Source organism: Diceros bicornis, chromosome 38 (assembly GCF_020826845.1).
Source record: "Diceros bicornis minor isolate mBicDic1 chromosome 38, mDicBic1.mat.cur, whole genome shotgun sequence".
Taxonomy (NCBI): domain Eukaryota; kingdom Metazoa; phylum Chordata; class Mammalia; order Perissodactyla; family Rhinocerotidae; genus Diceros; species Diceros bicornis.
Genome location: NC_080777.1, coordinates 30434515 through 30461765, shown reverse-complemented (window position 1 = coordinate 30461765; position 27251 = coordinate 30434515). Strand labels below are relative to the sequence as shown.

The following is a 27251-nucleotide window of genomic DNA, read 5'->3' as shown; positions in this document are numbered from 1 at the left end:
CAAAGCAGAGAGAAGGCCTCTACTGACACTGAAGAGAGGGTCAGGAAGGGCAGAACCAAGCGATAAGGGAAGGTTGAGAGAGAAAGCTGCAGGGCTCTTCTGTCAGCGGAGGAGGTGGGTTTATCCACGCTCTAAAGTGGATAGAAACAAGTATAATAATCCAAAATTCAAATTATGTTCACAGAAGTTGTTTAAAACATTTTCCTCTTTATTCACAGGTCATATCAAAACCATTTGATAAATCTCTCCACTGGGGCAACAGCAGCCCTAGGCTGGAAACACTAGGTAAATAATGAAACGACTTCACCTCCCAAGTCTTGCACTTGCCACAGCACGACTTGCTGAAAAAGACTTGACAGCCTGTGAAGCTCGAAGGTTCTATGTGTCTCCAAATCTCAATTGTTTGGTAGTTGATCAGAATTTACAATAATTAAATTTAAGCATTTGGATGCTGACTTGGAGTCCTGGGCTAATTTTTTTCTAGTGTTTAAAATGTAACATCTTTTATTTTAACAGTAACAAATAAGATCTGAGAAAGCCACAATCCAGGCAATAAATCACTGCTGGTAACTATCGGCCAAATGGAACCTAATAAAACTGTGTTAAGACGGGGCTAAACAGATGCATAACAGGAATTTTCTGGAGGCATTACCAGAAACTCATTAAAGGCAGAAATCACAGGGGAGACACTGGACTTCTCATCCTTGTCCAACAAGCAATCATGAAAATGCAACAGCCAGTCAAGACTTCCAACCACAGCACAGTTGGAGCTTTCAAGCACGTGACCACTGGATCTGGGACAGGAGAAGGTATTTCATCAACTTGCTCTTGTGACTTAGACCTCACAGGAAGGTAATGGGACAATTCCCTCCAGCAAATGTGTTCAGAGAAACTAAACGAAATGTTCCTCTCAGACCAGCTAAATTTTTCTCAAATGATTTAGCTGCTTTCCTGAGTATCCCTTCAGAAAAAAAATTATGATTTCTCAGATTAAAGGGATAAAAAGATTTTATCTCTCTGCCTTCACGTAAACTTAACAACTATTCCAAGTAGTTGAGAAGGTCCTACTCCTCATGATTTTTTAGAAAATTCAGTTTAGAAAACTGGAGTCTAACTTTATCTGACCTACAACTACCTGGACTTCACATCCTTAGGAAATGATGAAAAACAACAGACCTGAGCCCCTATAGTGGGCAGGTATTCAGGGAATAGTGATGGTTACGTATTGGTCTTCTCTCTTCTAAGAGACAGAGATAACTAACTAGAACAGGGTAGGACGAAGCCTCAATTCTAAACCTCATCAGAGATAAAATCAAGTTTTTTAAGATTTTGATTTTTCTGTTTTTCTATTTTAGACACAAATACACATCCCAGTTCTCTGCAGCATATGATATTCCTTGTTACATAGAACAGTGCCTGATGCACAGTAAGTGCTCAAGAAATACATATTTATTTAGGTAAATAGATGGATGAATGAACAACTGAACAAGCTCTCTCTCCTTCCTTAGCATCCATGATATACTAACTAGTCCTTTAGCTTTCCCCTCTGATCACTCTTTCTCTTCCTCTTCCTCAATACGTAAATTCCCCAAGGGTCAGACCACGGTCTTCTGCTCTTCCCCTCACTGACAGAGTTCATCTTCTTTCAGAACTTTAGGGAACATCGATTCATTCATTCCAGGAACGTGCTGGGCACTGAAGAGAAAAAGATAACTGAGACATGCTTCCTGCCATCAGGGCTCATAGTCCAGCATGAGAAAAGTTCAATATGAATTTCTATAGGATAATATTGCGTGTGATTGCTAAATAGCAGCAAGAACAAGATGTTATGAGAACAGAAGGGAGGATAAATACATTCTGACAGGGTGGACTTCACAGAGGAAGGGACACCTGAGCTGAGCCTTGAAAGATTAGAAGGGTTTTACGAGGTTCCAAAAGGCTGCAGGGTGACCCAGAGAGAGAACAGCAGGAACAAAGTTCAGGAGGAATGCTCAGGAAACAGCAGGTGACAAACATGCAGGTGTGTGAACATGGCTGAGGAGCGCTAGGGAGAGCAACTGGTAAGATGGATGCCACGTAAGGAGTCAGCCTTCTTACTCTGCATGCTAAGGGTTCCAAAATGCAGAACTGCATCAGAACAGCTGGGATGCATGGTAAAAATACAGATTTCTGGGCTTGATCCCAGAAGGACTGAATTGGAATTTAAAGAGGTAGGGCTCAGGCATCTGTATTTTAATGAGTATTCTGACGTGTAATAAGATTTGGCAACCACTGATAGATTGTTTTTTAAAGAAAAGTCACATTATTAGATTGGTATTTTAAAGATAACTCTGAAGGTACAATTAAAAATGGACTGTAAATGTGCAAAATTAGACAAAGGGAGACCTATAGCAGACTATGGCAATGACACATTCATTTATTCAACAAACATTTAAAAAATGTGTGCCTAGGGGGCTGGCCTGTGGCCTAGCGGTTAAGTTTGCTGTGCTCCGCTTCAGCGGCCCGGGGTTTGGCTCCTGGGAGTGGACTTGCACCACTCATCGGTGGCCACACTGTGGCGGCAACCCACATACAAAATAGTGGAAGACTGACAGATGTTAGCTCAGGGCCAATCTTCCTTATGAAAAACAAAAAAATGTGTGCCTATTAGTTCATGGGAGAGATGACAGTGTGACCTAGAGTACTAGCGGTGTGAATGGAGATAAGAAGACAGAGTCAAGAGACGTTAAAAAAGATAGAATCGACCAGTCTTGATGATTCAGTAGATCATGGGGGAAGGGTAGGAGGGAGCAAATCTCCGTTTTCATCAGTGATTCCCAAATCTGGATGGGCATCAGAATAAAGGGTTCCTGGGCCCTACCCCAGACCTGCGAAATCAGGCTCTTTGGAGGGCCAGACCAGGGGTCTCTATTTTTAACAGATGCCTCCTGATCATTCTTATGCAATCAGCTGGACTCTCTCAATGGTGGGACTGACAAATGGGAACCAATGTCTTAGATGACTGAGTGGCTAATGATAATTTTCTCCAGGAAGAGAAGCCAGGAGGAGGAGCAAGAGGTTTGTGACTGGGATGAAAACAGTTTTGTTTTGGAAATACTGAGAATGAGATAAACCTAAGACATCTAGATCAAGATGTCTGGCAGACAGTTGGAAAGACAAATCTGGAGTCCAAAAAAAAAGATCTAGTCTGGAGAGGTCAGGGCTGGACAGATCTGGACATCATTAGTACATAAGCAATACATGAGGCTGTGGGTGGGTAAGGTTACAAATGGAGAAATAATGGAGAGAAAAGTGGGTTGAGGATGGAAGTCTGGGAAGAGTGTCAGTGAAGACAGTACAAAAGAGTGATTCAGGAGGTAAGAGGAGGATCTGGAAAAAAAGCAATGTTTCAGAAGTCAAAATATTATAAAATGGTTCAAAAGGAAAAGAACTAAGAGGGATGATAAGGTGTGGCATTTAGGAATTTTGTGGTGACCTTTAAGAGAGCAGGTTCAGTAGAACGGCAGGAATCGAAACAGAATGGTAGGTATATGCCACTAGTTAAAGAGAATTCAAGGAGAAGCAAAAGAAAGATGAGTCAGTAGTTTGAAAGAGAGAGTCAGACTGAGAGAAAGTTCCTCTGGTGGCCATCTCTATTTTTAAGAATAGAGACGACTTGAGGCATTTTAAAGAAAAGAAGGAGAAAGGAGGCGAGAAGAGGTAATGGGTCTAGTAACATCCTGGAAGAGGCAAGGAAGGATGGTGTTAGCCTCTGAAAGAAGGAGAAAAGGCGGAATGAGAACAGAGATAGTCGGGAGGTGGAGAGGAGAGTACTGAATGTGCCCCCTCCTCTTTGTTTTTCTTTTGAGTAGATGATGATTAGGTCAGCTGTTAACAGGAAAGAAAGTAAAGATGTGGTGGGAAGCAGAAAAATGAGACAAGAGCCACTAGGGATGATTACAACATTGGTGGGTGGTAAGGAAGGCCCAGATGAGGATATTTTTCATTTTATTGAACAAATACGTAATAAGCACTCTCTTTGTGCCAGGCAGTGTTCTGAGCACTTCACGTACATTAACTCAATTATTTCTCATTACAACTCTACGAGTTTGAAACTCTTATTATGCTCATTTACCTCTGGTGAAACTGAGGTACAAAGAGATTAAGTGACCTGCCTAAGCTAGTAAGTGGCAGGACCAGAATTCCAACCCAGATGGTCTGGTTCCAGAGTCATGCTCTTAACCACCTGACTGTGCTGCCTCTTTAATACAAAATACATATGCTTGTAATGTAGCCAATAAGAAATATTATAAAACTTTATCCAGCACTGCTGCAATGCTTAGGAGAGCAGGATGGGGAGAGGCAGGGTGAGTACTGTTGTGAGCTTCACAACTAGAGGGAGTGGAGGGCAGTTAGGAAAAGATAGTGGTAACGACTAGCGGACTGGGAGTCCAGCTGATTCTGACTTCAACATCTATCTTAGACCCTAAATTCTTCTCTAAATCCCTAAGGCCCAATGCGCATTAGTGGTTTGGTATCTCACAATCTTACCTCAGATTGTAAATGTCTAAAACTAAGCTCCACTCTTGCCCTGCACCCGCTTCCTTCACTGCTCTCCCCATTTCTGTTTACAGTCTAGTGTAGAACGAAGGCTGCACGAAACTGGACTTTCTCACCATTTTCTTCCCAGCACCGAGTTCAGTATCTGGCACAAAATGGACGCCTAATAAATATTTGTTGAATTTCAGTATTATTCTCAAAATCTTAAAATTGTCTTTGATCTTTCCTTCTTTTGCTTTCTATACCCTGTATTTTTCCTAAATGCCTGTTCCTCTAAGGGAACACCCCACTGTTCCCTTAGATCCTTTTCACCATTGCCATAGAGGCTGTTATAATAAGCTACTGTGCATCTTTTGCTTCTCCTTCCTCAAATCAATCAATCCTATATAATCTTATCAAATTAATCATTTAAAACACTACCCTTCTCACATTATTCCTCTGCCCCAAAATATTGAATTTGTTTATTCAGTAAGCAGTTATGAGATGCCCAACCTGCCAGAAACAGTGCCTTTCCCAACTGAAAGTAACCCGTTTTCTCAGAACATCTACACTAATTATCCAGTCTGTTCATTTTCACAATCATCCCATCTTAAACACTTAGTTATTATTTTTTTCATGTTACTATGTCTTATCTCATCAAATGGTGTACAAAGTTCTTGAGGGAAGGGAATGTTTCTTTTACTTTTTTACCCTACTGAGACCTTAAGCATGGTGTAGTGCACATAAGAACTGTCTACTGCTCTTGACAGCAGTCTCCCAGCATTCACAGAGAGAAAAGACACCAGCGTAAAGAAAACGGTCCTTGATGTACTCTGGTTTGGTCCATTATCTTATTATATTATTTAATATTTATATTATACTGAAAAAACTTTAATGATCCTTTCCATATTCCTTTACTATAAATAACAACTTCCAGGGTAATTTTCAATTTATCAAATTTATTTATCAAATAAATGATAAAGACTAATTTTACTTAATTCTTGTGTAACTTCTAAAAGTATGCAATCCTTATCTTTACGTGCAAGATTGCATTTACATACCAATCCCCAAACTACGCTAAAAAAAGTCTGTTTTATTCTCACTACAACTCTCACATTTCTACCAGTTCATTCAATTTATAGTTTTGGTTTGCTTCCAGCTGACTTCAAAGCTGTAATACTATGACACAGCAAATCATCTGAACTTTGCAAAAACTTTCTATATCAGAAACACGTATTCCTAATGGTTGTGCTCCTCACATTGATACATCACCTGAAGGTCAAGGCTCTAAATTCTGCAATGTTTTTAGCATTCAAAATCCTGGTTTAGCTGGCCCCGTGGCTTAGCAGTTAAGTGCGCGCGCTCCGCTACTGGCGACCCGGGTTCAGATCCCGGGCGCGCACCGACGCACCACTTCTCCGGCCATGCTGAGGCCGCGTCCCACATACAGCAACTAGAAGTATGTGCAACTATGACATACAACTATCTAGTGGGGCTTTGGGGGAAAAAAAAAAAAAAAAAGAGGAGGCTTGGCAATAGATGTTAGCTCAGGGCCGGTCTTCCTTGGCAAAAAGAGGAGGATTAGCACGGATGTTAGCTCAGGGCTGATCTTCCTCACAAAAAAAAAAAGAAAAGAAAAATCCTGGTTTATGCTCTCCTTCTTGTTCTCTTAGTCTTTAAAAGACATAACGTGAAATTCAATTCCTAATTCCCTGTAAGTCCTAACCAACCAAAGTTTAATTAAAAAAAATCTAAAATAAGAATGAATTATTAAGAAAGAAAATCACATATGCTGAAGCAGAGAAAGTTATAGTTTGAAATATGAACCCAAATTCCAATTCTAATTATTCTCATTAAATGACTGGCTGGAACAACTCACTGCTCCCCCCTTGCCACCATTCCTTTCCTCTAATTAGTTCATTCATCAAACAAATATTTATTCCCAATGCCTAAAATTGAATAGATACTGCGGTAGATGCAGTTAACACAATGGTGAATCAGTGAGGCACAGTCCCTGCCTTCCCAGAGCATCAAGTCTGGTGAGGGGAAGACAGCCGATTAAAGGAGAAACTAGAAGACTAGATAACGAGTGTTGTGACAGGTAAGCCATAAGATACCAAGGGAAAAAATGGGAGAAGCACCTAACACGGGCAAACATGTTATGGGTAAGCCATGGGCAGGCTCTTACAGGCCATGATGTTGAACCTGAGACCTGAAAGATGGGGAGGCAAAGAAGAAGACAATGAGGACCAGGGAAGTAGGGGAAGGATATGTACTAAAACTTGGAGACAAGAGAACACGACATGATTGAGGAAGAGAAACATAGTAGGAAGTACTCAAAGTTGGGAACGGCAAGAAACGAGACTGGAGAATAGGGCAGTGACAACCATTGAAGGATTTTAAGGAAAGTATGAAATGTTTAGCTCTTCTTGGCTGAAGTGCAGGAAATGGTTGGAGAAGGCAAGCGTAGAAGTGGAGGAACCATTCCCCAGACTCTTTCTATAACCCAGGTGAGAGATAATGACTTGGACTGAAGTGATGGTGGAGAGAACAAATCAAAGTAGACAGATTCAAGAAACACTGAGGGGCAGGCCCCATGGCTGAGCGGTTAAGTGCGCACGCTCCGCTACTGGTGGCCCGGGTTCGGATCCCGGGCGTGCAGCGACGCACCACATCTCCAGCCATGCTGAGGCCGCGTCCCACATACAGCAACTAGAAGGATGTGCAGCTATGACATACAACTATCTACTGGGGCTTTGGGGAAAAAAAAGGAGGAGGATTGGCAATAGATGTTAGCTCAGAGCCGGTCTTCCTCACCAAAAAGAGGAGGATTAGCATGGATGTTAGCTCAGGGCTGATCTTCCTCACAAAAAAAAAAGAAACACTGAGGAGGTGGTGACCGTAAGCTCATGAGAGGAGGTAAGCTCATGTCTGTTTTATTCTCTACTACATCCTCACGCTAATGAGCATCTAGCACAGAGTAAGTGCTGAATAAACATTGCCAAATGAATCAAGAAAAATAAGGAGTCACAGATGTTATCCAGGTTTCACATAACAACTGGGTAGAGGGAGGTGCCATTTACTAAGATAGGAAATACAGGGAAAGAAGCAGTTCGTATAAAATATGTTGAGTTTGAGGTACCTGTGAGCCATCCAAGGACAGATAACAAGAATGCAGATGAATATGAGGTATAAAGCTCAGAAGAAAAACAGATCTTCCTGGAAATGTAAAATAACAGCAGCCTTAATGCCTCAGTTAAAGCTATAGGTGATAACTGGCACTTTTTTTTTTTATTTGCACATGCAAATTAATTTTATTTTTTTTATTTTTTTATTATTATTTATTTTTTTATGGATGTTTTAATAGTTTATAACATTGTGAAATTTTGGGTTGTACATTTGTTTGTCCATCACCATATATATGTCTCCCTTTACCCGTTGTGCCCACCCCCTACCCCTATTGCCCCTGGTAACCACAATACAGTTTTCTCTGTCCATGTGCTGGTTTATATTCCACATGAGTGAGATCATACAGTGTTTGTCTTTCTCTTTCTGGCTTATTTCGCTTAACATAAGACCCTCCAGGCCCATCCATGTTGTTGCAAATGGGACGATTTTGTCTTTTTTTAAGGCTGAGTAGTATTCCATTGTATATATATACCACATTTTCTTGATCCAATCGTCAGTCGAGGGACACTTAGGTTGCTTCCACTTCTTGGCTATAGTGAATAATGCTGCAATGAACATAGGGGTGCATAAGCCTCTTTGGGTTGTTGATTTCAGGTTCGTTGGATAGATTCCCAGTAGTGGGATAGCTGGATCACAGAGTATTTCTATTTTTAATTCTTTTGACGAATCTCCATACTGTTTTCCACAAAGGCTGCACCAGTTTGCATTCCCACCAGCTGTGTATGAGGGTACCTGTTTCTCCATATCCTCTCCAACATTTGTTGTTTTTTGTCTTGGTGATTATAGCCATTCTAACAGGCGTGAGGTGATAACTTAGTGTTGTTTTGATTTGCATTTCCCTGATGATTAGTGATGTTGAACATCTTTTCATGTGCCTATTTACCATCTGTATATCTTCTTTGGAGAAGTGTCTGTTCATTTCCTCTGCCCATTTTTTCATTGGGTTGTTTGTTTTTTTGTTGTTCAGTTGTGTAAGTTCTTCATATATTATGGAGATTAACCCCTCATCAGATACATGTTTTGCAAATATTTTCTCCCAGCTGGTGGATTGTCTGTTCATCTTGATTCTTGTCTTGTTTGTCTTGTAGAAGCTCTTTAATCTGATAAAGTCCCACTTGCTTATTTTTTCTTTAGTTTCTCTAATCTGGGTAGGCATATAACTGGCACTTTTAAAGCATACTATGTGTGACAGCACTCCAATAATCCTGTTAAACTTCCCAGGGTTACTAACCAATGGTTTTAACAACAAAAGTATCAAAAAATTAATATCCATTCCTGATCTTTAAACTGTTAGCAAATAATCTTTTATTTCTTAACCAAGGTGGTGGTAACTCAAGCCTTTGCATTATAAAAACCCAGGAATTTGTACATTTATGTTTTATGCATACTTTTCTGTATGTGCATTATATTTTGCAATATAAAAAGGCTTTTAAAAACCTTAACAAACTAGAAACAAGGGAATTCCTTAAATTAATCAAAAGAAGCTACTGAAAACAAAGTAAACATCATATTTAATGGAGAAATACTAGAGACATTTCATTAAAGAAAAAAAAAATTGACAAAGATGCTTTCCATCACTACTATTATTCAACATTGTTTGAGGTTCTGGTCAAAAAATGAAGACCAGGGGCTGGCCCAGTGGCACAGCGGTTAAGTTTGCATGCTCTGCTTCAGCCATCCTGGGGGTTTGCAGGTTCAGATCCTGGGCATGGACCTATGTACCACTTATCAAAAAAGCCATGCTGTGGCAGCATCCCATATAAAGCAGAGGAAGATGGGCACAGACGCTAGCCCAGGGCCAATCTTCTTCAGCAAAAAGAGGAAGATTGGCAACAGGTGTTAGCTCAGGGCTAATCTTCCTCAAATAAAGAAAGAAAGAAAGAAGACCAAAAATGAAAGGTTTAAACCTTAGAGTCTTTGCAACAAATGGTGCTGGGACAACTGGATATTCACATGCAAAAGACTGAAGCTGGACCCTTACCCTTCACCATATGAAAAATTAACTCAAAATGGATCAAAGACCCTAATATAAGAGCTAAAACTATAAAACGCTTAAAAGAAAAAATGATGTAAATCTTCATGACCTTGGATTAGGCAACAGTTTCTTGGATATGACACTAAAAGCACAAGCAACAAAAGAAAAAATAGATAAATCAGACACCATCAAAATTTAAAACTTTTGTGCTTCAAAGGTTTAAATCTCAGGGGAAAAAGACAAAAAATCATGGTTAATAGATGCTAATATCTAACTGGAAAATCCATACCTTCATAAAACTGATATATAACATACTTCAGTAAGGAAATAAAATAAATAATACTCTTCTTTAAAAATAGCTTTTCTAATACAAGTAAAAACTGGTTAGAAAATATAATCAGGGAAATGCCATTCAGAACATCAATAAAAACAACACAATACTTCTTTTGACAAATGTACCATGTTTATGTAAGATGTTAATACTCAGGGAAGCTGGGTGAAGAGTATACAAGAACTCCCTGAACTATCTTGGCAACTTTTTTGTAAATCTAAAATCACTCCAAAATGAAAAGTTTATTAAAAAACAAGAACATGAAACAAAAGAGAAGAACATGAAAAAACAAGCCATACACTGAGAGAAAATATTTACAATACATAGCTGACCAAGGGCTTGTTTTAGAAAATATCAAGCTTATGTAAGTAGCAAAGCCAGGTTTAGTATCCAGGTATTTGATTCCAAAATTCACTCTCTTAACCATTTTGTTATACTAACTCAACATAATAACAGTCAATATTTACTGAGTGCTTACTATTAATATGTTTCTATCAGACCTTCCCAATCATATATTGTGTTACAAATGGGTTGCAAGTAAGACACAAAGATCTCCTCAATGAAATATTGTATTGCTATTAAAAATTTTTTTGCAACTAATCAAAATTTAAAACAGGTAAAATTAGGGGCTGGTCCCATGGCGTAGTGGTTTAGTTTGGCACACTCCACTTCAGTGGCCCAGGTTCATGAGTTTGGTTCCCAGGCATGGACCTATACCACTCATCGGCCATACTGTGGTGGTGATCCACATACAAAACAGAGGAAGACTGGCACAGATGTCAGCTCAGGGTGAATCTTCCTCAGCAAAAAAAAAAAAAAAAAAAAAAAAACAGGCAAAATTATATTTAATTTGTATGGCTCCCTCTATAAACTTCCTAAATTTAGTAATTATAATTTTGGTACATAAAACTCCACTGCCAGAGAGCATCCTATAGTGACTCTACAAAATAGCTCTTTCTCTTCATCTTCCTATTCAATCATTTTAATCTGTATTTTTATTTTAACCTACATGTTTAACATCAGTGAAGTTCTATGTTTTACACATACAAAATACACTGTTTTTCTATTTAATTTGCTCTAATTTTTCCACAAAATTTCTAACTAGAAGATATGTATGTCTGTCACAATTATCATCATGATCATCATCATCATTATTGATACATCCGGTATTATTAGGTGTTCCTAAATAAAATATAATTGATTTTGTTAATTTCTTGCTTGTTACTTCTTGGTATATTTATTTACTGTTAATAGATTTTAATGTTAACAATTAGCCAAAGTCTGATTTTTAATAGATTTTTTTATCATGATATATTAAGAAAATATAATAAATTTGACACCAAACTCCCAAGTCTCCAGTTTACTAAGTGCACTATACAAAAAATGATGTTTCCAGTGTATGCCATGACATGAAAGAGGTAGGAAGCAATGCCTTGGGTGTTGTCTCACACCGAGTAGACACAGAACTCTTGACCAAGTAAAAATCGAAGGAGCAAAACAGAAACCTTCCCCCACAAAATGGTATGCATCAAAGAGGTCTTCTCACAGTCAACAGAAGGTCTAGATGGAGAGGTGAACCAGGATATGAGAAAGCAGCATAACCTCTGTAGAAAACGAGAAGCTTTTGAGTCAGACAGACCTGGGTTCAAATACCAGCATGACCTGTGACACCTAGGTCAGGGCAAATTACCTTCTCTGATTCTACTTCCTCATTATTAAATGGAATAACACCACCCACTTGGTGGAGTTGTTGATGTAAAGACAATAATAAAACCAAAATGCATAGTGCAACACTTGGTATACAGTGGGCACTCAGTAAACAGTACTTATTATAATTATGATACACTGCAAGTTCTACTATGTTAAAATATTTGTAAAATTTAACATGGCCTGGGAAAGAACAAAGAAAAATAAAAATAGTTTATGTGTTAGCGTGGTATTTATACTAATGAATTGTTTTTTCTTTTATATAATTTTGCTTTAATGTTGGTATGTTGCTTAGCAGTAAATATAGAGATGGATAAATCAAATGGGAAACCAACACTTAAAAGAACTCTTAGATTAATTCTCTTGGAATGTGAATAATTATCCCATGACGTTTCTATTATACTTAAGTTTTTGAAAAGAGAAATACAACTATAAGGTATCAGCCTTCTTCAAAAGAATATAGAGAATATTTTGCTTTTTCTCAAATGATCAAGTTTCTGCTTGATATTCTTCTGTATTTATGAAAATGTGTTTGTTTGCAAGAAAAGAATATCAAGCAGAAATCTGATCATCTGTTTTATAACTAAAACATTTCATTATATTTTATTTCTGTTCCATGCTTATGGTATACTTTCAGCTTCTTTCTCGGCCTCGGATTTCTTTTTTGTAAAATGGCAGAAGTGGATCAGATATTGTTCTTTAAGGTTCTTTTTGCTGTAATGTCCTGGAGCTTGATAATCCTATAACACAACCAATACATATGGTTGGTCCTGTGACTCTACTGTCAAGTGGTCCTGTGGTGGTCCCCAGAGCTGAAGCCATTACTGACTCTTATCAAGGAGCCAGTGAGCCCAAAGGAAGCTGGAGAGCTTAGAAATCCCCAGGAAAGAGAGCAAAATGATTAATGATTTGGAAACCAATCTTAAATTAAATCAAAGAGATGGTCATGTTTATTAGATTAGCGAAGGCTGAGGACAAAGATTTGATTATTTTAAAATATACCAAGGCAAATTGTAGATAATGATCAATACTCTTTCTCCACTTTTACTATGAACAAGATAACACGAATTGGATTCAATGCTAAACATGAGCAATATGGACCAGATTTTATCTTTAAAACTATGAGTTTCCCAATAACTGCAGAATCCCCGAGGGCAGAGACTGTCTTTGTATCCCAGCACCTATTCTAGGATCTGGCATCTAGGAAGTGCTCAATAAATATGTAGCCAAAAAAAATTAATAAAGGATCATTTGAATTTTTAAAGATCCAAACCACAGAAGTGCATTAGGGACAGAATGTGAAACTTCTCTTCTCTTGACATTAAAAAAAGAAGAAGAAAATAACAGTTTTCTTAATAATTTAGATAATGACTAGAAAGATAAAATTCATTATATTTCAAAGTTATTTGCCTGTGAATACCCTTGGGCCTTGGTGATCCTGTCACAGACTGGCTACAGCACAGAAAGAGCTGAAGCAAGGCAAACTGTCGCCGCTCTCACCTGAAAACCAAGGCCAATCATCATTATGCTGCCTGTTTAAATATCTACCAAGCACTCAGAGTTCAGCAATACAATTCTCCTGACACCAGCCCGCACGCGGTCGCTGAGACGTGAGTGGCGACCATGAGTGGATGGGCCTTCTCCCTCAGGTCCTGTGCTGCAGAGGCTCTCCAACAGGTGAAACGATTCTGAACAGATGGCATGCAGCTCGGTCATCCTTCAAAATCATTTTCCATTACCCCTGGTGATTTATAATGAGGTGAGTCATTCTTTTGACCTCATTTTTCATGCTATTTACTGTCAAAGGGGAACAATCTAAACACCGGGAGGAAAATCAATACAAGAGGCATGATTATAAAACAGTGAAGTGGCATTCAGAGGACCCAAACACAGTCTGCCTTGGCACTTTAAAGCACATCTCAGCTAGGCCAACCGGCTTAAAAAGTAAATACATACAAATAACTAAAAAAAAAAGAAACCTGGCAAAAATGTTGCTTAGAAGCAGGCAAGTAAACCTGTTTCCCATGAAATTCCCTATATAAATAAAACACAGTCAGTAAACCATACATCCTACTGTGAAATTCACATTCAGTTAGAAGGGCAGACCTCTCCTCAGCCTCAGAGAGCACAACACAAAGCCAGCCAATTCAATCTCCATAGAATGCTCCAAATGTCACTTCCATTTTCTGAGTTAAGCACATCATTTGCCCACAGCTGACTGCCCAAAATGGATACGCTTAGAATGGACACTCTTCTTTTCCTATCTTCTCCCTTATAAGGCAGGTGCCTGCCTAAAAGAAAGTCTCTCTTCTCCTTGTACAGCCAATTTACTGACTATTTTTTTAGTTTTCTTTGGAGGCTTTCCTATGAAGTTTTCTTTTATAATGAAGCTCAAGAGCTGGTGGTGATCTTGGGAGCCAAGAAACCATATTACTGAACTGGAACTTTGAACAATATTTCAAAATAAGGGGAAGTTCAGTTAAGAGTTAATGAAACAGATATGAAAAGGTGATAAAGTTCACTCCACTGTCATCATCACTGACAAATAGTTACACATGAAGGGCACCAGTCTAAACTGGCTGAGCACTGCGTCAAGCCTCACAACAGTCAATACACTATACGCATATTAACCATTTTATTCACAATCTTCACAATTTACATTTCTTGAACTGATCACTGCTATCCCAAAGTCAACACAAGAAGGTGGGATGATAATTAGAAGAATTCATTAATAGAATTCAGGTCTAGTCAAGACTGGCTTGAAACTTCAAAATTGTTAGGCCACCAATGGCCACTAAACCACAAAGAGAGAGACAACTAGATACGATGGGCCTCTCGACAGAAGTATACACCACCATCTATGATGTACTCTTGCCAAAAAATTCAAATCTGAATCAGGTCAGATCTCTAGACCTGATTACTAGTTCATAGAAAGTATAGAAGACAAAGGAACATGTTAACACTACAAGCATACAGTCAGCAAAATCCAGACTGTGGGAAACTCTGCAGGACAAACAATCCAGTTTTTCAACAAATAAAATGCAGAGAAAAAAAATGAAGAGGAAACTACAGATTAAGGGAGTCTTAAGATATATATGAACCAATGCAAACCTTAAGTGAACCCTAATTTGGCTACACCAACTGTAAAAAAAGAAATCCATGAACCATCAGGGAAATGTAAACAGCACTGAATATTTTATGATTTTAGCGAGTCAGTGCTTAATTTTTAAGTGTGATAATGAAAGTGTAATTGTTTTAATTTAAATTTCTATCTTTTAGAAATACATATTGAAATATTTACAAATAAAATTATGTCATATCTAGGATTGGCTATAAAATAACCCAGTATATTGGGAATGGGGGGAGAAGGACCTATAAATGAAACAAGATTGGCCACGAGTTGATAACTTTTGAGAATTCATTATACTATTCTCTCTACTTTTCTATTTTGAAATATTCCATAATAAAAAAGTTTAAAAAAAAAGTTGGGTCGGCCTGGTGACCCAAGTGGTTAAGTGCGTGTGCTCCGCTGAGGCAGCCCGGGGTTTGCAGGTTCGGAACCCCGAGCACGCACAGACACACCGCTTGTCAGGCCATGCTGTGGCGACGTCCCATATAAAGTAGAAGACGACGGGCATGGATGTTAGCCCAGGGACAATCTTCCTCAGCAAAAAAGAGGAAGACTGGCATCGGAGGTTAGCTCAGGGCTGATCTTCCTCACAAAAAATAAAAAGAAAGTGGGTCACTAGACCAAAAATTCATATGTAAAAGCCAGGTTTTACGCCAGATACATCATGGATATTCAGAGTGTGGCACTGTAAAATATTTTCCCCAAACTAAATTAGAATATGATTCTAACAGATTAGCACAGTATTACAGTGTTTCAGTATACTAAGTACAAAATCTTTTCTAAATTCTTACATAAATCCATCCCATAACTAAAATGTAGTACAATATTGTATTAAAACTACATACAGATCAATTTTCAATATTGAGAACTAAAGGTTCAGGTTTGCAATTAAACTGACTCATAAAGCAAATATAAACTCTGCATGTCTGATGAAACTTTAAGCCCCCCAAATTTACTCAAACTGGTTATGATCTAAAATCTAAGATTTAAGAAACAATTTTAAAAATAATACTTCAAAAGCAGAAAAAACCTAACACATTCAAAGTCAACAAACTGAGCAAGCTTCAATTAGCAATCCAAATGAGGTTTCAATTCCTTGCCCTATATAAAATTCTGGGTCAAGATCTTTAATCTGGATTTATTATTACTATGTTGAACCACTAAAGATTCACTAAAGATCCCAAAACTTCCATCTTTCACCATCTTTAGGTAAAAACGTATAAATATGATCACTTTCATCCATAAGCATACATGAAAACAGTCACAAATACTGATGAATATAATACTCCCCCCTCCAACTCCCAAGAGCCAGAATGCTAGAACAGAAAATAACTATGTAGCCCACTTCCTCTTACAAATGATCATAGGAACCAGCTATTCTAGAGAGCATTCCCAAAATTCTATTTAGTTTCTAAAATGTATCAACTGCTAAGTAACAAGAAGCAGGAGTCAGGAACAGAGCAGACCTTCAATAAAGGAATGGGCAAGAACAAACAGCAGAAGAAACTGTCTATGGGTTCTAATTCCCTATCACTGCTCCCCTAGGGCTGCCTTCCAGTGACAGTGCTCATGTGCGGGAAACAGGCCAAACCACAACTAGGAAATAAAATACTCTCAACTAGCTCATCAGCCCTTCGGTAACGGTAACATAACCTTACTGCTTCTAGTGTCAGGTTTAATATCCTAAAATATTCTTAACTCATAAACAATGAATCCACTTGAACTAGCCAGAAACCAGCTTTTTTAGGGTCTTATATATTTTGGGCCCTAATTTACAGTTATAATCATATTGATGGTAGATCTATTTTTTTTTCTTCCAACAGTCAACAGAAACACTAACCTAAGTTATCCTTAATAGGAGAAAGCTTCATATAATCTCCACAAAAGTCCTCTAAAACATCTTTCTACTGAAACTGCCCTTTCAAAGGTTATAAATGACCAAATCCAACAGTTTTTTTCAGGCCTTCTCCCTGGAAACTCCTTAGTATCACTGAGCTTTCCCAGTTCTCCTCTGTATGAGTTTCCTACTGCTGCTATAATAAATGACCACAAACTTAGTGGCTTAAAACAACACATTTATTATCTTACAGATCTGGAGGTCAGAAGTCTGAACTCAGTCTCACTGGGCTAAAATCAAGTTTTCAGCAGGGCCATTTCCTTCTGGAGGTTCTGAGGGGAGAATCTATATCCTTGCCTTTTTCAGCTTCTAGAGGCCACCAGCATTCCTTGGCTCACGGCCCCTTCCTCAAATCACTCCAATATCTTGCTTCTGTCATTGCATCTCCAGCTACTGACTCTGCTCTCCTGCCTTCCTCTTATAAAGACCCTTGTGATTACATTGTGCTCACCTGGGTAATCCAGGTTACTCTTCCCATTTCAAGATCCTAAACTTAGTCCCATCTGCAAAGTCCCTTTTACCATGCAAGGTAATATATTCACAAGTTCTGGGGATTAGGACATGGACATCTTTGAGGGGCATTATTCAGCCTACTATATACTCCTATGGCTCTAACTTGAACTTCTGCATCCTCTGCCAACCATCTGACTGTGTCTTTTGCTCTTCTCTATTATATTTTCTCCTCTCCTCTTCCACACTGTGGCTTTAACTCGCACCTTTAAGTTCATATCCAAGTCTCATTTTAAATATGAGAAAACTGGAGCCTAGATAGGGAGGTGATGACTAGCCTTGAATCACACAGATGCCTACAGCATATTTCTACTTGGAAATCTTCAGAGCACCTCAGTCCAATATTGGACAGAATCCTATTTCTATCTAAATAACACAATTCTTGCAGACTCACAGGCTAGAACTGTATTACACTTTTTTTTTCTTTTCTCATCTCCATTCTCTCAGCTGGTTCTTTCTTCTCTGTCCCTCCACTCATTCTGAAATCCAATTGCAGCTTATATTCCTAAAATACTGCTTTGGCTGGGTTAATCCCCTGGCTTAAATCCACAAAAGTTCTCTACTAAGGACTCCATCAAGCCTTCTTGGCCTGATGTCGGATGTTCAGAGCCCTCTAGGAGGTCATCTCCACTCCCATCTCTAACCCTCCAAACACATCAATTAGAACTCCTCTGTGCCCTCTGCCTATACACCACACTCACTCCTCTTCTCTGCCCACACTGCTCTATCATCCTGGACTGCCTTCCTTTGTCCCTCCACTTAGCAGTATATCTTTGCTTGTGTATCATAGAACTTATCACTCTAAAAGTCATTGTTTTTTTAAATCTATCTCTAAACGTGACTGTGAGTTCCTTGAAGGCAGAAACTGCACCTATCAACAAACATATACACTTTAGCACAAATTTACAATCTACCATTAGGCATTCAATATTAGTTGTAAATTAACAATCTTATAAAACCTCTAATAAGGAAAATAAACATATTACAGCACATGCAAATGACGACATATTATTCAAATGTAAAAAACATTATTTTCAAAGCATATTTAATGATATAGGAAATCAATTACAAGCAAAATTAAGTGAAAAAATCAGGAAGCAAAGTGCATGATACTAATTTTGTAAATATATTCTTATACACATACATACAAATTCAATATAATGAATATTCAAAAAAAAAAAAAAACCTGGGGGCCGGCCCAGTAGCGTAGTGGTTAAGTGTGCATACTCCACTGCTGGCGGCCCGAGTTCGGATCCCGGGCGTGCACAGATGCACCGTTTGTCAGGCCATGCTGTGGCGGCATCCCATATAAAGTGGAGGAAGATGGGCACAGAGGTTAGCCCAGGGCCAGTCTTCCTCAGCTAAAAAAAAAAAAAAAAAGAGGAGGATTGGCATGGATGTTAGCTCAGGGCTGATGTTCCTCACAAAAAGAAAAAAAAAAACCTGAAGGGAATACACTAAAATGTTAGTGGTATTTATCTCTGAGTAGCCTGATTTTAAATCATTTTCAACTTTTTCTTTATAATTTCATTTTCTAATTTGTTTTTACAATGAGAGGCAATATAGTCTATAGAGTTAAAAACATGGACTCACAATCAGACCGCCTGGGCTTAAAAAAATTCTAGCTCTGTCCTTTATTATTACTGTGTGACCTTGCACAGCATCTCAGTTTTCCTATTCTGTAAGATCCAGACAATAACATAAGTGCCTATCTCATGAGTGGTGTTAAGTATTACACACAGTTAACATATGAAAAGCACTTAGCACAGTCCTCAGCTAAGAATAAATAACACGTAAGTGGAAGCTCTATTACCACTACTACCACTACTATGACTACTATTATACATTACTAATACTATTACTGTCATTAAAAAAGCAACTCACGACTACATAATTATTAAAATGGCTTAAAGAAAAAAAGATAGAGCCAGCCATGATGGCCTAGTGGTTAAAGTTTGGCGCACTCTGCTTTGGCGGCCCAGGGTTCGGTTCCTGGGCACAGAACCACACCACTCATCTGTCAGTAGCCATGCTGTGGTGGTGGCTCACATCAAAGAACCAGAAGGACCTACAACTAGAATATACAACTATGTACTGGGGCTTTGGGAGTTAAAAAAAAAAAAAAAAAAAAAAGAGGCAGATTGGCAACAGATGTTAGCTCAGGGTGACTCTTTCCCAGCAAAAGAAAAAAGAATGGGGGGGTTGGCCCAGTGGCGCAAGTGGTTAAGTGCGTGCGCTCCACTGCGGCGGTGCAGGGTTCACCAGTTCGGATCCCGGGCATGCACCGACGCACTGCTTGGCAGGCCATGCTGTGGCAGTGTCCCATAAAAAGTGGAGGAAGATGGGCACGGATGTTAGCCCAGGGCCAGTCTTCCTCAGCAAAAAAAGAGGAGGATTCACAGATGTTAGCACAGGGCTGATCACCTCACAAAAAAAAAAAAAAAAAAAAGGGAAATAAAAATTTGGCAAGGAAACAAATAAAAGTCACTTACATCTGAACTCTCCAAAGGGGGGGAAAAAAAAACACCCACCATAAAAATAAGCCTAATTTCCAAATCTGACTTTGAAGGCCATTACGAGGTTCCATCATGGCATGGAAACTTGGGACTAATACTCAGAAGGCAAGGGGCCAGGTGCCCAACATAGCCTGATGTATCATATTAACCAATGTGAAGAGGTAAACTACTAAGTGACTCAGGATGACTGTTCTAGATCCACAATAATGAAGAAGCCAACAGGATTTTCTTAATCCCATATTGCTGTGGGTCCTGACACTAAGCAGGATTCATCAATTTACAGGGTAAGGTGAAAGTCACTTCACAGATGGAACTGTAGGAGGAATAAGCAATGAACTTGGAATAAAAGAGAAAGGGTTAAGAAGGCAAGTTTTATTTCACCATACAGGTTGGCACACATACATACTGTTTTGTATTGAACACATTATCACCTTAGTCTTCTTCTGTCTCACTCTGAATATAAATTGCTCTGCCTTTCCTCTTTCCCTCATCTGTCCCTATCTCTACCTGACTTCCACAGAAACAGATAATTTTAATCTCCCTGAGGCTACAGGGTCAGATTGAGGCAGCTCTAGAATGACAGAGGCTACTAGGAGTAGAATTCCAGTCTGGGGTGACCCTGAGGGTCCACACTTGGACTCTGAAACTATTAGAAAAGGAATCTGAATTTCTGCATCAAGTACAGAATCATTCTAGTCTCCGAGGCCTCCCTCCAAATGAAGACTGTGCAGACTGGTCTAGAGACAAGACCTACGTGGACTGACATCAGCATCCTCCACCACACACAGCACAGATGTAAGTGCCAATACACTACATTCTGAAGGAATAAGCAGGCATTTTAACAAATTCCAGAAAATCTTCTTTCCCAAAGGAAGCTCTTGCCTCTTACAGCAGACCAGTAATTTGGTAGATACAATTTTGAGAGCATGTATCTAGACCTAGACAGCCCTAGTGATCCAGGAGTTAAGATCCAGCCCTCTCACTGCTGCAGCCTGGGTTCATTTCCCCATCAGGGAACCAACCCCCTATCTGTCAGCTGTCATACTGTGGTGGCTGTGTGTCGCTGTGATGTGGAAAGCTATGCCACTGGGATTTCAAATACCAAGAGAGTCACCCATGGTGGACAGGTTTCAGCAGAGCTTCCAGACTAAGAGAGACTAGGAAGAAGGACCTGGCTACCCACTCCCAAAAAGACTGGCCATGAAAACTCTATAAACAGCAGAGGAGCACTGCCTGATATGGCACCAGAAGGTGAGAGGATGGTGCAAAAAGACGGGGCAGGGTTCCCCTCTGCTGTACACAGAATGGATCACTAGGAGTTGGAATCAACTCCATGACACTAACGACGACAACATCTAGACCTACAGCACCCAAGCTCATAATGCTAAGGATACCAAGATAGGTGCTAATAATCAACCTTGCAAAATAAATAAATAAATGAATAAAAATAAAAGAAATTTTAAGACGTACCAGCCCACACTGAATTATTAACTCATGCTTTATACCCTATAACGTATATACATAAATAAGACGGGAATTCTTCTATGAGCAAACAAGTGCTTTTGGATTAACACTTTGTCACTGAAGACTCTAGGACACTCAGGGCACACACGCCAAATTTTAATTTACTTGCCCACATTTAGTCAGTCTGCATCAGTTTCCCAGGCTTTCATCAGAGTAGGTCTAACCTTTGAGATACTCCCTATCCCAGTCTATTTCAAGTATTATTAACAGGCCCCCTGGAGCTTGTTATCTTTGACTCAAGAACCTCGTGGCCTAAGCAAAGGCTGCCAAGAAAGAAAGGTCCCTAAGTCAAAAGTAGCATCAAGGCACCACAACCTGAAGTGCAAATCATCTACTGTGACCTTGTGGGAGGAGGAGAAAAATCGTCCCCCAATATCATCTGGGGGTTTCTTCCAACATGCCAAAATGATAACCCACAGTTGGTCAAGGGGCCATGGCCAAAACAAGAGAAAGGAAGGAATTATCCTGATAATTCATATTATGCTTACATAACAGATGGCTATTTTAACTAAATAATTCAGATAACTGTACGACTCTCCATTTCACAAAAGGACAATCAGTCATAAAGTATGTTCTTCAGCTACTGGCAGCTCCAGTCTCATGTTTTGAAAATAATCTTTTATGTACCTTAAGAGTTCTTCAGACTATGGAGAAACATATTGTAACTCTGCAGAAACTGACTTGTAAAAGAGTTCCCGAGCCAATAAAGGCCCCTTGTCTTGATTCAAACAAAGAGATGGTTTCTCAACAGAAGGTTGTTTGACCCGAAATCTTCCAGCAGCTTAATCTTTAGCTTTGTCTAGTACTGAGTATACCTATTCAGTTCAACTCACTGCCAGCCCTGTAAACAGGGAGAAATGCCTACATTGCATTTGCAGGTGTTAAAAAAAAAAGTCCAGAGCTGACATCTCCTTTCTCCTATTTCAAGAGATTACTGAATGTGAAGATCATATTAACTGAGAGAAGTTGCACTTCACAATCGGGGGTGGTAGTTAAGAGAGAAGGAAAGGCACCAAGGAGGTCAGTCTCAGGAGAAGGGATCAGAAAAGTGGTTACCTGTATGGGAAGGAGCTCTACCAAGAGTGACCTCAAAGTAGGTGCTTTTCTCAGGGTGTTATTAAAATGTGTACGGCTAGCAGAGTCACCTTAAAAAAAAAACAGGGCTACTGAGTTACACTAAAAAATCTGTGCTTTGATAGAACAGTGAGTGATTCAATAAAGGTACACATGAACTAGAAAGCTGGGTTCTAGTTCTCTACCCTTTATGAACCCATGAAATGGTTTCTTCCAGAATACAGATCTCAAACTCCTTAACATCCCAAATACATTTAAAAAATAAAAGTTCATGAGGCAGGACTGGTGGCTCAAGCAGTTAAGTACGCGCGCTCTGCTGCGGCGGCCCGGGGTTCGCCAGTTCAGATCCCAGGCGCGCACTGACGCACGGCTTGGCAAGCCATGCTGTGGCGGCGTCCCATACAAAGTGGAGGAAGATGGGCATGGAGGTTAGCCCAGGGCCAGTCTTCCTCAGCAAAAAGAGGACTGGCAGATGTTAGCACAGGGCTGATCTTCCTCACACACACACAAAAATAAATAAAAATTCACCTTGTCAGAGTTCAGAAATTTAGAATAATGAATGTAGCCCTCCTAGTATCTATCTTATTTATATTTAGCTCCTTATCAGGTAGGATATAAAGCTCTGGAATTTAAATCCGAAAAATTCATGCCTAGGGGCAACTTCTCTCCTTTCTAATCTTGTAAAAGTAACAATTTTCTGAGCTTCAGATTACTCATCTGTTAAATGAGAATAACACTACCTGCCACACCTACTTCAAAAGATCACTGCTGAGATGCATATAAAATAATTTTTAAACAGCAACAGACTATATGAATGTTGGCTAATACATTCAGGGAAGTGGTATGACACAAAACTGAATTAATATTTAGAAGTAGGTTCTCATGCCAACACATTTACTGCATGGACAGTAGAAGAAAAAGAGGGAAGATTAAGAGGGGGTGCCTGGCTCTCATCTCACGAAAATAAGTGACGAAGTTCCATTTGGGGAGGAAGGGTGGAGCCAGCTACGACAGTCAGTATATATAGAATACTGTTGTATAAGATGAAAGAAGTAAAGGTGTTATTACCAAGCACAAAACTGTCAAGTTATCCACAATCCACACACTATAGCTGTATATAGGGCATGCGATTTCTACAGAAGGCTATTCCATAATATCAAACGCAAGTGATTCGGATGGCTGGTTCTCCATAGGAAGCTCTTAGGAAGGAACACTGCGAGGAAGAAAATAAGGGGGTGTCCCAGGAGCTACAGCCTGCAGGAGACACAAACTGTTTCTGAATCACGACAAATCTGCAAAACAAGAGGTGCCGTTTCAGATCTGCTTGCCTTGACTCCACACAGGGGTTTACTCTTTCAGGGATCTAAGATACTCCATGATAGGGCCGCACAAGCAGAACACTGAACTTTCAGAAAGGCCACCGGACAGACGACACTGACCGTGCCTACGAGTGACACGGTGTCAGGCACACCGACTGGCAGAAGTGAGGATGACTTACGTGCCGGGGACACCGGGGACCCAACCACCGGTAACCATGGCAACCCAAGCAGGCGGAGGGAAATACAAACCCTGCCCGGGCAGCGGGTGATACGTCCCTCGGTGGGGACCATGAGGTCGGGAAAGCGCTGACCCGGGGGTAGCCGGCCGGAGTGACACCGCGGCCCGAGGGACCCTCCCCGGCGGCCGGACCGCGGGACCGGGTTACCTGGTGCAGGGCAGTCAGGCCGTCCACGTTGACCGTATTCACGTCCGCGCCCCGCGCCAGGAGCCTCCTCACCTCGTCCGTGTCCCCGCTGGAGCACGCGGCCAGGAACACGGCCCCGTCCTCGAAACGCACCCGCGGGCTCCCGCGCCGCGAGGCCGGCCGCCGCCCGGCGCCCCGGGGCTCGGCGGGCTCCTGCTCCGTGGGCGAGCCCCGCCAGCGCCGCAGCTGCTCGGCCCGCCGCGCCCGCGCCGACTCGGCCCGCTTCCCGCCCAGGTGCTCCAGCTCCGCCATGGCTCCGGCCCGCCGCCGCCCTCCCGCCCCACGCCGCGGGGGCGGCTCCAGTCGCCGTGTTGTCCCTCGGAGAGCCTCAGCCGGGAGCAGAAGCCGGAAACGCAAGCGCCGCCATCTTTACTTCTCCCGCGCGGCCCCGCCCGCGCGCTTCGGCGTTCACACGCATGCGCGGCCGCGCATGGGACCTCACGGGACTCGTAGTGAGAGCCTCCGCGGCCTTCGGGACTACGAGTCCCGGGATGCAGCGGGGCGGGGGCGAGCCGGCCAGTCTCCCGGACCAGGGCCAGCCTCCCTGGACGGTTAGGAGTCGTCGTTTATTCTTGTTGACACCCACTCATCTTGGCTCCCTAATGGTCACATCGGTCCTTTGAAGTGGAAAAGGAGCAGTAATTATCCCTATTTTCATAAAGTACCTGAAAGACTCAAATCCATGTCCTGGTTTTAAATCTACAGTTTTATTCACATCATCACATGTAATCTATTAACGTGTATTGTTAAAGTAAACGTAAATGTGCGTGATGAGGAGGAGCATGCACACACACACAGTGTTACATATACTACATAAATTCGTTCAACGTGACACTTATAGTCAAGGCCCCGAAAACATCCTGCAAAGGATGCGTCCAGGTATAGTGGAAAGAGCATAAACTTTGAATTCAAATTGAATTCACATCCCTAGACAAGTGACTTGACTTCTCCGAACCTGTTTCCTTATTTATAAAATGGGAATAATAATACCTCACAGGGTAGTCGTGTGGATCAAATAAGATAACACTGTATACGCGAAGATACCTAGTACTATCCCAGCATATATCAGCTCACAATAAATATTAATTTCCTTTCATCCTCCCTCCTCCTCCTCTACCCTTTCCATGGATCTTCAATTCTTAGGAGACAGAATGGATGTCTTGCCATCCATGATTTTTTTTTCCCCAAAGCTACAAAAAGATACCACGCAGCATCCTAAACTCCTAAGGCAGCAAGTAGGACATTTTCATATGCACCATGAACTTGGTTATAAAACCTGTCAGATCGATTTAATAACTATACGCCCAAGGGCCTTAGCCCTGGACAAAATATAATTGTGTTATCTATAATGAAAGAGAACATGTACAATTATTAGGTTCTTTAAATTTTTCTGCATGTTTGACATTTTTCATTAAAAAATATTGCAAAAATGATTAGGTCACTGTAAAGAGAAACTTTATTATATTCTATCATGTGAACATTTGCCTGTGCTTCAATTTCCCGAGATGAACTGAGAACCAAATGAAAAGCGACATATAAATGCAAAATATTATGTTTAATAATATTGTGCCTATCCACAATATGCTTAATTAGGTATTCTTAAATACTTTATAAATACTAATTAAGTCTTACAGCATCTTTATGAACTGTGAATAACAATGTGCATAAAAATAATCAAGGTGTAATAATGTATACTTTATATAGCCTTGTTTTCCTTGTGACGTCCACTAATTTAGAGTCACCAAGAACTTATCATGCCTCATCATTTATTGCAATTAAAAATTCTGTATGCGTTTTACTTTAGAACTTGTTGACATGGAACCCCTTCTTATTCCAACCCAGCCTCTTGCTGATAATGCAAATTGCCCACAAACTCTAAAACAGAACTCTCCCTACAGGATAAAAGAAACATTGATATTAAATCAAATAGGAAACAATACCCAGCTAGAAGCCTAACTCTCTTCAAGAGACATTATAAGCTTAACTCTGCCAATCTGGCAAGGAAGCCAAAAAGTGAGAGGGGGCAAGGTTTCAGAATAAAGCATATTGCTGAAATCTCAGGAAGCACATCTCTGACAGACAGCAAGCCATGTGCACCATTTTAATATTGTGCTCCTGGTACACAACAGCTGCTCAAAAAAAGTATGTATCATTCAACTGTATATTTTACTGACATACTGGTTTTCTAATAAGGATTTTTAAACTGGAGTAAAATTTTCAGGAATCAACAATGTTACATTTCTTTTGGCTGTATTCTTTTTGCATTCAGAATCAGGAAGGAAGAACTATCTGGTTCCAGGAGTATAAATAAGCTAAAATTGACTAAGTCCAAGTTAAATCCTTACTTTCCCAAGAGGTGTGAACTTAAATTTCAACAGGAAGAAATTCAGTTTCAGGAAGAACTTCCTTACTAAATTTATTTTAGTTGCTTTTTTTCCTGAGGTAGTTAAGAGTGTAATACCCTCTTTGTAGATTTTAAAGTAAAATATAAGTAGTTAAGATCCTTGGATAATTTAAGTGCATGCCTACCTGGAAGAAGAGAAATATATCTTTCAGCTCTGTGATTACAGAAAGCAGTAATTAATTATTATAATCTAATTAATTTAACCAGCTTAGACAAAAAAAATTTATGCCAAAAAAATACAACAAAATTAATCTACATATAATGGCTTGAAGTTTTTCAAAATTAAAATCACGTAAGTTTTTCCTGACACATCTTCCCCCAATCAGGGCTCTCTGAGAATAAACTTATACAATCAACTTATTAAACAAACATGATAGTTTAGATTTCCTAAACAAATACTCTAAAGAAAATGTATTTTGTATCCAAGTGAGTAAATCCTGACAAATAATCCTGTGCATAAATAAGACACAATTTTTGTTCTTTTAAATGTACTAAGTGAGCTGGCTATGATGCATATAAATTTTGGTATAAACTGAAGAACTTTTATTAAATAACAATTCTCCACACATGCTCTTAAAAAAATAAATTACAATATTAGAATACTCCATTTTTAAAAGCAATGACACCTGTACACAGTTTATGGAAAGCGTTCGGCCTGGCCTCTATTTCCACCAGTTAATATACCTCCCTCTGGTGGACAAATGGAAACTGTATATTTAGCCCATAAAGTAC

The 27251-nt window shown here is 39.9% G+C and overlaps 1 protein-coding gene across 10 annotated transcripts in view; it reads right to left on the bottom strand.

The window, feature by feature from the left end:
- The window catches only part of PPP1R12B (protein phosphatase 1 regulatory subunit 12B), a 215298-nt gene extending 190844 nt beyond the window's left edge, over positions 1–24454 (bottom strand). For 7 of the 10 annotated variants that reach the window (XR_009217139.1, XR_009217140.1, XM_058533822.1 and 4 more), the window contains exon 1: positions 24077–24454. Coding sequence is in view for 7 of the 10 variants with exons in the window: in XM_058533822.1 (XP_058389805.1) it covers positions 24077–24367 (291 nt within the window). In the remaining 3 variants the exon portion in view is untranslated. The other 3 variants (XM_058533830.1, XM_058533829.1, XM_058533824.1) reach the window with 2 other exon arrangements.
- Positions 24455–27251: the final 2797 nt, after the last annotated feature.